At 37.4% G+C, this 16399-nt stretch overlaps 1 protein-coding gene across 1 annotated transcript in view; it reads right to left on the bottom strand.

The window, feature by feature from the left end:
• The window catches only part of PRKN (parkin RBR E3 ubiquitin protein ligase), a gene marked incomplete at both ends in the record, with an annotated part of 739613 nt that overhangs the window by 582687 nt on the left and 140527 nt on the right, over positions 1 to 16399 (bottom strand). The window contains 1 exon segment of the mRNA XM_080615879.1: positions 13653 to 13816. Coding sequence (XP_080472005.1) covers positions 13653 to 13816 — 164 coding nt within the window.

Here is a 16399-nt window from a genome sequence, read left to right as displayed (position 1 = left end):
CTATATATACTGTCTGGACACATATATACACCATTTTGAAAGTATGGCATCCTCTAAAGAAAACTATAAAGAGTTAGCAACTGTAATTGTTATATGAGACAAATCAATCATGTCCGCAGCCACAATTAAACACTCTTATACAACACTACGTCAATGTATTTTTCTGCAATACTTTGTAATAAGTTATTTTCAGATAGTTTCCTTATTGTACAAGTAAGAAACACACATTTATTTCTCTGTGGAAATTTTTGACATTCATGAGTTAAGGCAGACAGGAAATACAGAATTGAGGTAAGTAGAATCAGCTATAAAACATGTTAGTTCAAAAGTAACTTTCAATTCCAAAGCTAATAAGAGTGTCTTTTTTTGGCATTGGCAGGAAAAAGTGTTTGTTTTTTTTTCAGAATAGATTTTAAGTAATTCTAACTTTCATATTTATGTTAATTTTCACAAATGCTTATGGGCATCTTAACGTATGTGATCATCATTAATGTATGTTTTCACTTTCCCATTGTTTTATTGCTTCAAAATTAATACCTGAAAATAAACTGAATGATCAAATACACATCTTACCACTGAACTAAAAAGACTGTTGTAGGCAAGAGAGAGGAGTATAGCACCTTGGTTCTTTCACAGAACATTCAATTTAAAACATAAACATTGCTTTAATTGCAGCATTTGACCTTTCTTCATAAAAGTGTAATAAATTGCTGAGAGCTAAAGTACACAATAAACAAAACATCAAAGCCCACAACTCTGAATGGAAGTTTAAAATACATACTTCAGCCTCCTCCCAGTACTGTAATGAATCATGGAATCATAGAATCAGCTAAGTTGGAAAAGGCCTTTATGATCATCAAGTCCAATCATTATCCCAGGACTGTCAAGACCATCACTAAACCATATCACTGAGGGCCTTATCTACACAGTTTCTGAACACTTCCAGGGACGGTGATTCCACCACTTTCCCGGGAAGCCTGTTCCAATAACCGATTACCCTCTCTTGGCTTATATATGCCTCAGTGGAGCAGGAGGTCGCCAACCTGAATTACGGGAATTTCAATATGAAGTCAGGACATCACACAGTTCTTCAGCAACAAGACCTCACACACTGTTTCTGGAATGCACCTCTGGAAATGTCAGCATGCCAATGACATTTTTAAAACAACTGAACATAGGTACCACAAAGAGATTTCAAAGCAGGCAATGACAAAGCAAGCCTCAAAAGCAAATCTCACCTTTTTCTCATTTTAAGGAAAGATTATTTCTCTCTCAAATCCTCTATTTTCTAAGCTCTGATGCAACTGCTCTCATGTAAGGAGCACTGGAAACCCTGGCACTGACTTAAAGCCTCCAAAACAGTGCCACTTCAAAACTGCAGATACAAGCCTTACTGTGAGCTAGTATATATCCTGCAGGGCTATTACTGTTCTCTGCTGCTGGAGAAGTTCAGTTTTTAGCTTTAGCTATAAATACACAATATATCACATTAAATTCCTTACAATGGAAGCACCATGTCTCCTAATGCAGTGAAACAACAGAACATATGAAAGTCTCCATGAATGCGAACAAAGTGAACTCTCTCTCCAATTCTATATTTCATTTATTTACCAATAACTTTTTTTTAACGTTTTCTATAGCCCACAGGGACCTTGCAAAGTCAATCCTTCTTTTTAACAGAAAAATAACATTTCCGAGAGATCTGAATTATGTCAGGAGATAAGTAATTCACAGACTGCTTTATGACTGACACATACACACCCAGAGATGCAAGTAGATTAAATCCTGTGGCTACTTGAGGTATGAACCCACTCTGTGTCAATCTTCCTCCATTTGTTTCTGGAGACTGACACTATGCAGGACTCATCAGTCAGAAATGCATCAATCCTTCAGAGAAACAGAAGAGAGAACTTTCATTTGCATTCACCTAAATAGATGAGATCAGCAATGAATTCCATCAGAAATGAACACTTCTGGGGATGCTGCTTTTATTACCTTTGCAGTGATAAAGGATGGCATTTATTTTGAAAAGCAAGTGCACAAATCATTTCAGGCATATAGGTAGTTATGTGTTACTGCAGCCAGTTTCTCCACTCTTCTGAAATCAGAAATAAAACTCATAGCTCTAATTTATAATAAGGCTAAGTGCCTACCTGGCTGAATAGTGCTTACATGGCTAACATTTCTGTTTGAAAATATATTCCACCACATCAGCAACGGTTACCAGTTCAACCACCCCAAATCTTGTTCCCTATAATGTATTTAGAATTGCAGGCACATCTTCATTGAGAAATTCTTCAGTTGCCTTTCAGAATTACAGTATATATATACAATTTTAAGTATCTGCCTTCATCCTAAACAGGAATATTGAGTATGCTGAGCAAGTTTAAGCATAATATTTTGTTTCAATATATTGTTGCATTCACCACATAGCTCAAGTCAGGTAAATGAGCTGGAGTATTTCCTAAATATGTTTCCCAGACAATAGACTTGCACAGATTACTGCTCTTCAGTTTGGATTTTTTTTCACTGCTTTAAAAATATACTGAAAAAAATCTGATCTTTTTAATTAAGAGAAAATAAAACATAAAAAAAAAAAAAAAAATCACTAATTTTGCAAGGGTGAAGTCTTTAATCTCACCTGATGATATATTTAAGGAATCACTTGGGTCTGGTGACCCACTGAGTGTGTCTACCACTTCAGGTAGATTTCTTTAACGTAATCCACACCTCTTTTGAAGTCAATAGCCTGTCCACTTCTGTTATTTTAGGTGTCAGGCCTTGAACGTAGTTCTTTATGTATGTCGTGGTTTAAGCCCCGGCTGTAAATTAGAACCACGCAGTCTACTTCCCCCCCCCCACTCCCCAGAGGGATGGGGAGGAGAATCGAAAGAATGTAACTCCCACGGGTTGAGATAAGAACAGTCCAGTAACTAAGGTATAACACAAATCACTGCTGCTGCCACCAATAATAATAATGATAAGAGAAATAACAAGGGAAGAGAATATGATACCGCTCGCCGGAAAAGAGCCCGACCGAAAAGAGGACGTGCCCTTCCGGGTAGCTCCCAGTTACATCCCCGGGCATGACGTGCTGTGGTATGGAATACCTCTTTGGCTAGTTTGGGTCAGGCGTCCTGTCCCTGCTTCCTCCCGGCCCCTCCTCCTCCCTGGCAGAGCATGAGACTCACAAAGTCTTTGGTCAGTCTAAACATCACTGTTATCAGCTTTGTTCCGAGGCTGAAAGTCAAAAACACAGTGCTGCAACAGCTACTAAAAAGGAGAAAAACTGACTGCTACTGCTGAACCCAGGACAATGTAGTAGCCTTACATTGCAAATTATATTAAAACATGGAAAATTCCCATTCCACTAATTAGCAGAAATTTTTTAGATGTGGGCTTACAAGAGGTTACCATCAATTCATATGCTTTTGCAATTCAAGTCCTTGGGTTCCCTTGCTTTTTCAGCCATCTCTAATATATTGTAACCTTCACTTTATGTCTTGGTTTCCTGCCTGACAGGAAAACCTGAGATGCTTCAAAAACTCTGCCGTATAATAGACTTTTCTTTGATTGCTTATCTAATCTCCCTCACATTTAGAAAACGCCATATAATTAAGAATAACACTGTCCATCAAACCTTTCAGGTCTACCTGAACCCTTTTTATCTGAAATTCCCACAATCCTTCTAGCTTTCTGATACTCAGTCTTGAAATCTTTACGTCAGCGTGGCATTTATTTCTACATGCATCCTTTCTTCCCCTTGTTATTCTGCTGCATTGTTGTCGCACCACTTCCTCTCTTGCTGTGTTTGTCATAGCGATAGCACAAAAATTTATAAAATCATTTTGAGAAAGCTAACAGAAGCTTCCGCTACTACTTGCTGCCCAGAAACAAATATTACATAAAACATTACATAAAAAATCCATATCCTAAAGCTCAGCATCTTAGTACATTCAGAAGAAAGGCACTACTCTTTTCACTATTAATAAAGAGAAAGAGAACACAGTCACAAAGAATAAAGTTTCCAATGCTATATATATCCAATGGGTCATTTTAATTTATTTATTGTCATTGAAACATTTTTGCTATAGAATTCTGACAGTAAAAACATTAAGATGTTTTAAAATTGGATTGATTCTTCCTTTCCTGAAGCTCAGATACTTTAAACTACATGTGCTTAAGATGTAGTAATAAATACTCTGCTGTAAGATAAATGGTAAACAAAGACCCCAAATCACCCTCTAGGGTAACAAATATAAGGCAGGAATAAAGGTTATATGATCTTGGTTAAAGAGGGAAGTAGCTATTATTTCCTGCACTTAAGTATACTTGCATACATTTGCTTGGTTTGTAGTCTCAGTATGCTGCGTACTGTGAAAGACACAAATGAATAGATTGCTATGTTAAAGATGCTAACGTAGTACAGTAAAAATATTTTATAGGATAATTTGGGATGAGCTGTATAAGAAGCAAATCAAAAAGTCAGAGTTCTGGTATATCCCACATACCAAATATACAGCAATAAAACTTTTATATGCTTCCATCATGCTGTTTTATATCAAATAGTTAATAGAGAAAAACTGTATTAGAAATGTTTTTGAAGTTTAAAGATGTTTGATTATTGGTATCTTTTTTATATTAATTCTACCATATAACTAGCAACTGTGGTGTCATGTAAAAGTCTTTTCATGAGAAGTACAACCTCATCAACCAAAAAACCATTTACATACCTTTTCAAAATAGCATGAAATAAGGTGATAATCTTTTATGCATTATTACACATATATATATAAACTGATATGAAGATATGCATTAACTCCAGTATCTCACAAGAAGACCTAGATGTTTTCCTGCCAGGAACACAGCTCTCTAAAACAATTCTCCCGAGATTTCCCACAAGGCCTGCAGGCCTACCTGCAGATTATCTTGTAGCTCTATAGTCTCCTGCAGATCTATCAGATTCATGGTGAGATAAAGAAGATCAGAAAACAAGGAAGTCAACAGCTAGTACAGAAGCACATCATCCAACGAGGGACAGAAACCATAAGTAGAAGAAAATGTCAACAGGTAAAGCAGATCTGCAAGACAAATTAATTTTCTTTCATTTTCTCCCCCGTCTTTATTTCATAGACTTGGAGAGAGAAAGATTAGAAAGAACAATTACTATCCTAAGCCAGTTTAACACCTCAATGGACAACAGATGTTTGATGGAAACAGTATTTCGAAGAACTGGAATTGATTGGGAGATGCAGAAATAGAAGCAGGAAAAATTACTTAATCTATGAGAAACTAATAACAAGAAAAGCAGTACAAGTGAAGAAAGCCATGATCAACTCATTCAGGAACAGCACTGGAAACTGGACTCAGCAGGAGTCACATCCATACTTCTAAGAGTGGAAGGTACAGCATATGTGTGTAAGAGACAAAGGGAGAAAGAAGAGGGAGAGAATGAGTGAGAGACAAAATGAGAGGAAGAGAGAATGAGAGGGAGAATGCTGGCTCATGGAAAATCAATGGCATCACTTTCACTAAATCAACAGAGCCAATGTTTTACCTGATATGTGTTATGAGGAAAGTGAAAATTATTTCATTTGTGGAACAGATACTTTTTCCTGCTTTATTTAGTCTAAAGGAGAAGAGAAAATTGTATTGCTTTGTTCTGCTCATTGCTGGTTTTTTTTATTTTTTTAAACACTTCACATTTATTTCTTCACTAGGCTTTTAGAATTCATAAGAAAGCTTCTAGGAATTGTAAATTCTTCGAGGGTTGCTCCAATGAAAAGATATATAAGGAAATGTATGCCTAGTTTTGCTTCAATAACTCCTAAAATAATTGTATTCATTAAAGCCTGTGTTGGTGCTATTTTTTTAGGATGACCAATGTTATTTCCTTTCATTGGGCTTTTGCTGTCAAAATACAAAAACTCTATCCTTTTGATTTCCTCTTCCCTCTGTCAAAACCACTCATAACAGGAACAATTATGTGTCTCCTAGTGCATGGAGGTTCATCTATGATGAAAACTGTAGCCAGCTATGAAGCATTTATGTTTCCCTCCCACATTTTCAATTAAAATGAGTGAGAAAGCTTGAAAAGCAAAAATAAAACAAGAAGGAAAACCAGAATGGGCTTAAAGAAGCCAACAAGGTGCAAGAAAGCCAACAGGATGCTGGGTTACATCAAGGGCATCACCAGCAGAGATAAAGACGCCATTATTCAGTTCTCATCGAGCCACACCTCGAATACTGTGGGGAAGCCTGCTGTATGAGGAAAGGTTGAGAAAGCTTTGTTTGCTCAACCTAGAGAAAAGAAGGCTTGGGGGAGACTTTATCACCATGTTCCAGTATTTAAAGGCTGACTACAAAGATTAACTCCCTTTTTACAAGGAGTCCCATGGAAAAGAAAAGGGGTAATTGGCACAAGTTACTCCTGCGAAGATTCCAACTGGACACAAGAGGAAAATTTTTTGAAATGAGAACAATCAGCCATTGGAATAATCTTCCCAGGGAGGTAGTGAATTCTCCAGTGTTGGACATCTTTAAGATTTGACTGGACAGGGTGCTGGGACATGTAGTCTAGGTCATGCTTTGCTAAGAAAGGTTGGACCAGATCATCCCTGAGGTCCCTTCCAACCTGGCATTCTATGATTCTATAATTCTGTCACTACGATAGCTGTGTGATCTTGATAATCACAAATATTTATAGTATTACAGATGATATCTCAGATGAGCAGAGCTGTAAAAATCTAAACTAGTAAAATTAAAACTAAAGCAAAGAAATCACAATGTCAAGGGACTACATTCCACTTTTATATTGAAGAGGCATATTTGGTATGCTACCTGCTATTTTAAATATATTTCTAACACAGACACAAAATTATCAGTGTTGAAAAATAATTCACAGATACTCTGTCCCAATTTCTCATTTCTTAACTCAGTATTATCAGTATGCAATGTGTTAAATAGATCCTACTTTTGCTTGGTTTTTAACACAATAGAAATGTTTGTCAGTGACTGCTCTATACAGTGATGAATTAGAAAATACATAGTCTCTATTGATCCTTATGAATGTAGTCTACCAGAACAGTTAATACCACATTTTTCTTTTGAGGAAAAGGGAGGAAGAAGAAAGGAAATACCCCCTTACTCTTGAACTTCTGCTAATTCAACTATAGTTTTTGGTAATGCTGTGCAATATGCTAGAGAACTTCTACATCAGAGACATTTAGAAATGTGATGAATGAAAGATGTGGGCTGACCTTTCTTTTACTGTCATGATTGACAAACTCAGAAGTTATTACTCACTGCCACAACTCCAACAACTACAGCTTTTTGAAATTTTATCTTATACACACATTATCCCTCTGTTTACCTAGAGTGGGCTCGGAATAAGAAAATGTACAGGACTGTAAACGTATGAATTGGATTATACCTATGATGAGGAAGAAAAGTTCAAAAAGTGCCTATCTAACATAAGTATTCAGGTAGAAAACAAAAGCACATCTAATATTAGTGCCATTTTCAAGACAATTTCATATATATACTATATATATCTTGAGAACTACAGTGGTTTGCTGGAGGAGTTTCTCATCAACATACTGTATTTCGTGCAAATAGTATTGCAGTTTCTCCATCAGTCCCATGCAAAGCAACTGCTCTTTCAGAAATGGATTTTGTAAAATTCACTTAATGGCCTCAATGCAGTGAGTTTTAACTGCCTAAGAGAAATGAAGATAAAAAAACCCCAGAAACATTCATCTGCTGCCTGAACACGTTTTCACATATAAGGAAGTAATAACAACCATAGATGGAATTGAAATTAACTCTATAATAGACTCCGAACTTACTGAAACTGTCAGCAAAGTGGAAAACAAAAGAAACTCTCATTTACAAATTTGGAATTGATTCTAAAAGGGCAACATCAGTCATTCACAAATATTATAAGTCAGTAAGACTCCTGTAAGAATACTGGCACCAACAATCCTATTCCAGGGAACCATGCACCAGATTTAGCAGACAACACAGAATTCACCCAGGTACCAACCCTTGTAGGAATTAAATACAAATTTGTAAAGAGTGCACACTGCAAAAAGTTTGCAAAGAAAACCCTATCACACATCCTCCTCAACCATCAGCAGACCAACTAACATACAAGAAATCTTTCCACATTCATTATGGACATATAATATCAAAAGGCCCAATGCAAATCTTGGAAAAATATTCAACACATAGAGTCTCTGTTTTCACATACAGTGAGTCTGCAGATATCAAAAGACAGGAATGAGCATTACGGTTCTCTACTCTTTTAACCAAGTCCATATTACATGGCAACACATGACATCTCTAGATTTCCTTTATTACTATAACATACCTAAATATTCTTCAGCTAGCTTTTTCTGTTTCGAAGTACAATACACATCTCTTCCAATTTTGCAAATAAGAAAAGATCCACAGGTCAATCAAATATTGATCCAAAATACTGATTTAAACACACACAAAATATTTTTTTTCTCTTTGAATTTCACATATGATGATCGATTCTGTGAGCAAATCTCTCCAAACAGCATTTATATACGCAAATGTTGGCTCAACTGTATTCCATAACCTATAAAACTGCCAAATATCAAAGACATTCTGTGAGTGATCTGGTATTCTACATATGAAAATGTAGGTCGTAACAAAAATCACTACTTGTTGTGTATGTCAAAAGACCCATTCTAATCTTAGTGTTCACGGGTTTATAACTAAAGTCGAGCACATGGAGGGTTGTATTTTTTTGTTGGTTGAGGAAATATTTTGCACTGCGTCACCTGGTTTCTCCTTTGTACCTTCAGTAAACTGAAACAGGGAAATACAAGAACTTCTGGAAGCTCTATTATAATAAGCTGTGCTTAGAGTAAAAAAGGTACTTCTTCAATAAAAGGCAATGTTCTATTGTTCAAATACCTGTTCCTGCTAAAAAAGATGTTCACTGAGAACAATGGTATTACTGATACCCTATTTTCATAAATATTTATAATGTGAGAGATATAAACTGAGACCTGATGTCACAAAGTGCCCTTTCTGTTCCTGAGCTTTTCACACAACAGCAGTGGAAAGTGCTTTCAGTAGAACCAGGTACCCTCTGGACTGACCTCTAATGTTTACTATTGTCGTGGTTTGAACCCAGGCCATAAGTTAGAACCACGCAGTCTGCTTCCCCCCCAACCTTTCTTCCCTCCACTCCTGGAGGGATGGGGAGGAGAATCGAAAGAATGCAACTCCCACGGGTTGAGATAAGAACAGTCCAGTAACTAAGGTATAACACAAACCACTACTACTACCACCAATAAAAATAAAGATAAAGGAAATAACAAGAGAAGAGAATACAACCGCTCACCGACTGGTACCTTGCCCCCACCCTGCAGTGCTCCAGCCCTTCCGGGGACTCTCAGTTCTACATCCCCCGGCATGACGTGCTATGGTATGGAATACCTCTTTGGCTAGTTTGGGTCAGGTGTCCTGTCCCTGCTTCCTCCCGGCTTCTCCTCTTCCCTGGCAGAGCATGAGACTCACAAAGTCCTTGGTCAGGGTAAACATTCTGACCAGCAACTGAAAACATCGGCTTTATCAGTATTATTCCCAGGCTGAAAGTCAAAACCACAGCGCTGCACCAGCTACTAAGAAGGAGAAAAAGTGACTGCTGCTGCTGAACCCAGGACCACTATTCAGAAACCCTTCCACAACGAAGTATAATTTTTCCAAATCACTTTCAAAATGCAGCCCACTAACGCTACTTATAGTGCGATTTCTCCCCCACCACTGCTCTTTTCCCTTCTCTGTAGAGATTATAATTTATGTTGTCACTTCAGTTATGCCACTCCTTTTCACTCATTTTCAGTTACGCTCATCAGCTCACATGCCAGTGTTTAACAACACTTCTAGTCATGTTTGTTTGTTTCATGAATGTGTGTATAATTTCAGGAAAGTACATATATGGATGGATGCAGTCAAAGCCAAATTCAGGTGAAGCCTATGCTCCAAGCCTCGAGCCTATGCTCCAGTCAAATGTAAGTTAACTCTGATTTAGAAGCTGTCCCAGTGGAGAGTGAGGACACCAGAAAACACCATCAAAAAGAAATGGTAATGGATTGGGAAACAGAAGACTTAATTCTATCCTCCCTACTTTGCTACTGACTGTGAATAAACCAGGCTACTGATCCCATCACATCATTTGTCTGCCTTATTCATTTAGACAGTAAGCTCTTCAAGGCAGGGAATATCTCGTACAAACTGTTTGCAAAGAGCTTCTTCACACAAAGGAATATTGAGTTCTCCAAGAAAGGGGAAGCCTGTATTAATATAGTACTGCTTCTATTACCAGTAGTAAATTTCAAATTTTTTGTTCACATTGAGCAAAATTATCAATCAATATATTTTGCTTCCAGAAGGCTTGTTACTAATTTTGCTATTCTTGGAGGCAAGGACAATATTATCATAAGCAGTCACCTCCTGTTGCAACACAACAGTGTTCCTGATACGCAACTACCACCTGTTCATTCCTTTGGTGACTGTTACGGCTCTGTTCTTCTTTTGCCCTTATGACTGTCACAAGAAGATCTTACCACTGTTCTCATATACTCTTGACAGCTGTCTGAAAGAATTCCTATTTTGGGCATATATTAATTAATTACTTCTATTCATGCCAAAGTGAACTGTAATCAGCAGGGAGCTCTTCATCATTTTTCAGAATATTTAGCACCCTTACAGTGACACCATTTGCTGTGCTTTTAGGAAGCAGCTTATTGCTCTAATTCCTTCTTATGAGATCCAAATTTGCAGGTCTCATTCTTCATCCAGTCATTACCAATCTTTCCTTACCATGGCTCTAATTTCAGTACTTGCCCCTTAGTCACTAGCTAAGACACTGATTTCCTCTGTGCAGAGGTGAATCAGTGTCTAATCTTCCTCTCATTTTTCAAGGACAAAACACTTAAACTCTTATCTGTGGTACCAAATTAAATGTCTCCACACGTCTTCCTACAGTTTTTCTTCTGTTGTTATTGGTATCAAATTACCTCTTAAGACCTCAAGTTTCTTTTTTATAAGAATTTCCCTGTGATGTTTTTCCATTCCAGCTTCTTTTTCTGTTTGTTTGTTTTCACAGGTTTCAGCTACCATGAAAGATTTTTCCTTCTCTCCAAACAGAAAAACAAATGCAGCTTTCACATTCTCAGTTATGTTTTGTATCAATTGCCTGAGATCCTAAAGTAGCTGTCAGTCCAAATCTACTTGTTCTGTGAGCCGTGTAACCAATAAAGTTTGCTATCCTGCAGTATTTCGTATATCCCTGCCACCTAATCCTGCAATTATCCTGCAAGCTTTTCCCATGTCCTCTATAATCTCATTATCTGTAATACTCCTTTAGTTCTCCTTCCTGACCTCTACATTCTCCCACAGTATCTCAGGCAAATAAGTTCAGAAGTAATTTATGAGAAATGGAAGGATAAAATGGACTTACTAGAAATCCTACTTTACCATAAAATTAAATAACTTAAAAGTGTCAACTCAGTACAAATCTATGTTATGTTTTGTTTTGTTTTATTCCGCATACAAATCCCTAGGCCTAGAAAACAAGAGCTAGTTAATTTGTTCATACGTGATGTTCACTCTGAAATTACAGATGCAATTAAATGCCAGCAGCTAGTGTTTCAGTAGCACTCAAGTTTTACTAGCATTCAGCTTCTTATGCAAAAAGCCACAAACAGCCTACCATAGGAACTCAAACACCTCAAGCCCTCAACTGCTATTTTTATGCAGACACATTTCCACAATAAAGAACTACACATACACAAATATATGACAGAAAAAACTGCAAACACAGAAGCAGAGTAAAATACACTTCATTAAATATCAAGAATAAAAATACAGTTGATACACCACTGATTATATTAATGCTTGCAATATTGAAGACGATTAAATAGAGGTGTATGGATTATACCATCTGAAACAGCTTCTGAACTTCTTAGCTGCTTTATAAGCCAAAAGTCAAAGCAATGAGTCTAGGCTCAGTTTTCTAAGTAATAAAAATTCCTGGCTACACATGGTAATTCTGGCATTCAAATGAAATTAATTAAATCATCAGCAGACTTGTATACTTGAAAAGCAATTTTTAGTTTACCCTGACAACAGATTGTATGTTGTAGCTGACAACAAACTTGGTTGCAAGTGAAAAAGTAGGCTCAAAATCTGTTTCATGCTGGCATAAAATGGCAGTAACAGCAATATCTACAGCTTCCAGGAAATGTTACGTGGTTCAGAAGCTTCTGACAGAACAACACAGATATCAGATTTAGAAAATGACAATTTCTAGAATTCACATTATTTTTTTCTTGCATTTTCATATATATGTTTTCACATATAAGTAACTGACGGCACAATGCTGTTTATGCCACAAATATCTGTATCAATATTATCCACAGGTGATGTATTGGAGACTGACAACAATTCACATTTCCATACCTTCCTTTGTGTGTTGGAATTCCCTAAAACCCTTTGAAAAGCAATAAATATCATACTCGAGGAGAAACAGTGATAGGTCATCAATACAGTAGTGACCTTCTGTACCCAGGCTTAGCAGACTTTCTAAGTACAGCAGAACTTCTGAAATATGAGTGCCAATTAATAGTTCTGCCTGTGAGGGATCGTTCATATAATCACCTGCACTACTACAGACTGCATCTGCAGGTTTTTGATACCACGGCAGAAGGGCAACAATTTAATTAAATCAGTATCTGTACTTTGTCGAGAGGCCAGTAGGTTTCCCCAAATTCCCCAAATGTCTTAAATGTGTGACCTTATGCTAAGCCCTGGCTATCTGAGTGAACTCCCAAACCAACATACAGGATAAACAAAATATTTATAAAGCAACTGCGGCAGCACTGGTAATAGTAACAAAGGTAACAAGGAAGAGAAAGCTAAACCTATCTTTCCATGCTTACTACTGCTTACTACAGCTGAACACCCTGCTGCATTTATGGAAGAGAACAATTAGCTGACCTTCAGGAGCTGAAATTCAGATACCTACTTATATCCGCTCTTCCATGATCTCTGCTCCTCTCTTAGCTTCATAGAGTTTTTGAGTTCAGTAGTTCTGTGGGCTTTCTGATCTGGAACCATCCCTCCAGCAGCACACTCACCTGCATAGGCGCAGCCGCACATGGAGGAGCAGCAGCCCTGTAGCTATCCTCCAGGGGTCACAATTGGGTTACAAATTCTATAAAATGTGATGACTGTGCAGCTTGATTTAGAGCAATTTATTCACATCCTTCTTCATTAAGATTCAAATGGAACAAGTAAGATAGAAATTGAACAGATACAGAAATTGTGCATGGCTTGCTTCTGTAGTCAGTAAACATTTATTCACTAGGCACAGCTCTCTCTCATGTTCTCTCTCTTGTATTCTCTCTCTTCCCCTATCCTTCCTGCTTGCTGTTTTAATGCATAATTAAGAAGGTCAGAATTAATGAAGCAATGTGGAGTAAAGTTCAAGGAATCCCCAGGCACTATTTATTCTATTAGATCTCAGGCATGAATGCCAGATTGGCAGCATTAGACGTAGAGGCAGTGTAGCTGGCAGCAGTCCAGAAGCAAAGCTACCAAGGGAGTCTTACCTGCAGTGTCAAGTCATTGCTGAGCTCCCTCCCTGCAAAAATCACCCGCAGCTGGTCAGCTGGAACTCCCTGTCGCTGGGCAACCACCTCTTTCAGCTGGAGGATGCTGGCATCCAAACCAACCTCCACAGGGAAACCATGGCTGGAGTTGAACCTGACGAACACTGAAGAAGAGTAAAACACCTTTTAAAGCAAACATTTCTCATGACAAGGTTGTACTAGTGACTACAAGAGGCTTACTCTTCTATTTCAGGGAGCATGTACTACTTTCAGAGAAAAGCTATTAATACTCCAGTATACCACTCTGAAACCCACCACAGAATAGTTAGTGATCAATAAATAAAAAACACATGTTTTCTAACTCCTTGGTAGTGTTAGAAATTACAGAGAACAGTCAGAATCAAAAAAGACCCAGCTAGGCAGCTGTCTAACTAGTTGCTAACTGGTAAAATACATTTCAGTTCAGTCCTAACCTCAGTGGCATGGCCCACACACTATTTCTGTGCCCTCTCACGCTCTTGCCCACTGCATAAAACAAACTATTGCAGGAAACTGAGGTAAGCTTTAGAGCCAAACATATATTAAATAATACAAGGGAAAAACAATTCCTTGTTACACAGTAAAGCACAGTTGTATAAACTGGCTTCCCACAGATATAATTCTACAGAAGATAATGATGGAGAGAAAAATCACACACTAGCAGAAATGTTTGGGAGTGTTGTATTACAGCATGGTCTTTTCAGAGTTCACTAAAATATCTGCAGTACATAACTCCTGCCGGCATCCACCTTCAGTGCAGAAAATCACTACAGCACCAGTCATATCATTTTTAGAGCTGCAGCAACTGTTTTATGCAGCCAGTGAAGTCTGGCAAACAAACCCACAAGCTTCCTGCCATTCAGCTGGCAGAGGTGTTTTTCATAAGGAGTCTGAAAGCGTTCATTGAGCCCATGGTCAGGGGAATAACTACAAGAACTACGAAATGGGAAAAAAACCCATTACATCCATATCAGTCACAGAGACTGTATGAACAGCAGTCGTGTCCCCCGAGGACTGCTTCAACCAATAGCTCCAGAGGCAGGAAGCAAAGGAATTAGCAAAACCCAGTATAAAACAAAAAATCATTTATATCAATTAGACAGTGGGTACCTGTCACCTAAACAACGTGGGTATTGATTGTAACAACCAGCCTTAAAGATTTATTTCCTGTTCCCACTGCAATCCTTTAGCTGAAGATGTTATTCCTTTGCATTTTTGATGACTGACAGAAGCAGAAGCTCAAAAGTATTTATATTCTTTCAAGATACAACTCTTTTTAAAACTGTGAGTTTTCAAACACACTGTCTACCCAACCACTCCAAAGTCAGACATTTTAAGACCATTTCAGTATGGCTCAGAACGCTGCCATTGTCTTGCTGAGCAATGAAGGTTGTAAATATTTGCAATTTCACATCTTCAATTCAGATTTGTCTAATCTTTAAGGGACAAGGCCACTTGCCAGTAAAATTTAGCACAACATTTTAAGGTTAGCACTTGAAAATACTCTCTTAAGAGTGGAGGGTAAGATTGCATAATGTTGTGTCAGGCAGGGTGCAGTACAAATGCCCTGCAGTATGCTACACAGTCTCCTGTAGTAGATTGAGCTACTGGTTATGATTTCTATTTACAGGTGTTCTGGAAATAGCTAAACTGTGAAAAGCTGTATATTCAGACAGTTCAGTAAAATCAGCAGAATTTGGATTTTATTTAATTGTGGTTTGGAAAGGTAAGGAGGATTTATATGACAAAACGGAGTTCCAGCTAATGAGAACTGAACTTTTCCCATCTTTTCCAGGAATACTCATAATGCTCAGCTGTAAATAACATTATCTGGGCCAGTAGCAAAATATATAGTTAAATCAATGGAGAATAAACTTTTTTAATATGCTAAGCTTTGACTATCTGACTACGGCATATGAGCATACATTTAGACATTTATATAGATATGTTAACATACACACATAAAATGCACAATGTGCACCTCCAAAGGTTTCCTCCTAATCAATAATCCTCTTTAGTCTCACAAAATCCACTGCTATTGGTTTTGGAAATAAAAAATAGTTAGCAAGTGCACTGACTGCAAATCAAATGTGTTAGCAAAAGGAAAGCACTTCACAAAAGAAGCATAAACAAGTGTCATTTAAGTTGATTATAATGCAGTACCCATTTTTAAGGACAGTATAAATCCAACACATCTACCGCAAGCATAATTCATGTTCATCGTCAACAATTCCCATCTCTTTCCTCAAATAAGTTTATTTTTATCCACTTCCAACAGATACAGTCTCCTTTTCCCAACCTGTATGAGGTAGCGGAATTTTCAGTCTCACAATTGTAACCACAAGCAAATGTTGAAAACGGGTGTGTGAGTCCAACACTTTGCACACCACAGCAAAGATTACAATCCTGTCTTATAAGCCTGAAGAGCTAACTCAGAAAAACGCTAGAATGGCAAACTTTGCTTGCTGGAAAGTTCTAATTCGCAAATATTTTGCCCTTAAACACGTTTATTCTATTATAAAGTCTGAAATCCACAAAGTTTCTTTAATGTAAAAGAACAGAAGAGACCTTTGCTTACTTGCATAGAGAATAAAAAGATTAAACACAAAACTTCAGTCTGTGGAATAAAACCAGAATTTAATTAATATAATATTTCAAGCTTCTTTTTAAGTAAAAGAAACTTACTTTCTTTTTGACATTTCACCTCA

Source organism: Psittacula echo (assembly GCF_963264785.1).
Source record: "Psittacula echo genome assembly, chromosome: 4".
Lineage (NCBI taxonomy): Eukaryota > Metazoa > Chordata > Aves > Psittaciformes > Psittacidae > Psittacula > Psittacula echo.
This window is presented reverse-complemented; position numbering and strand designations above follow the sequence as displayed.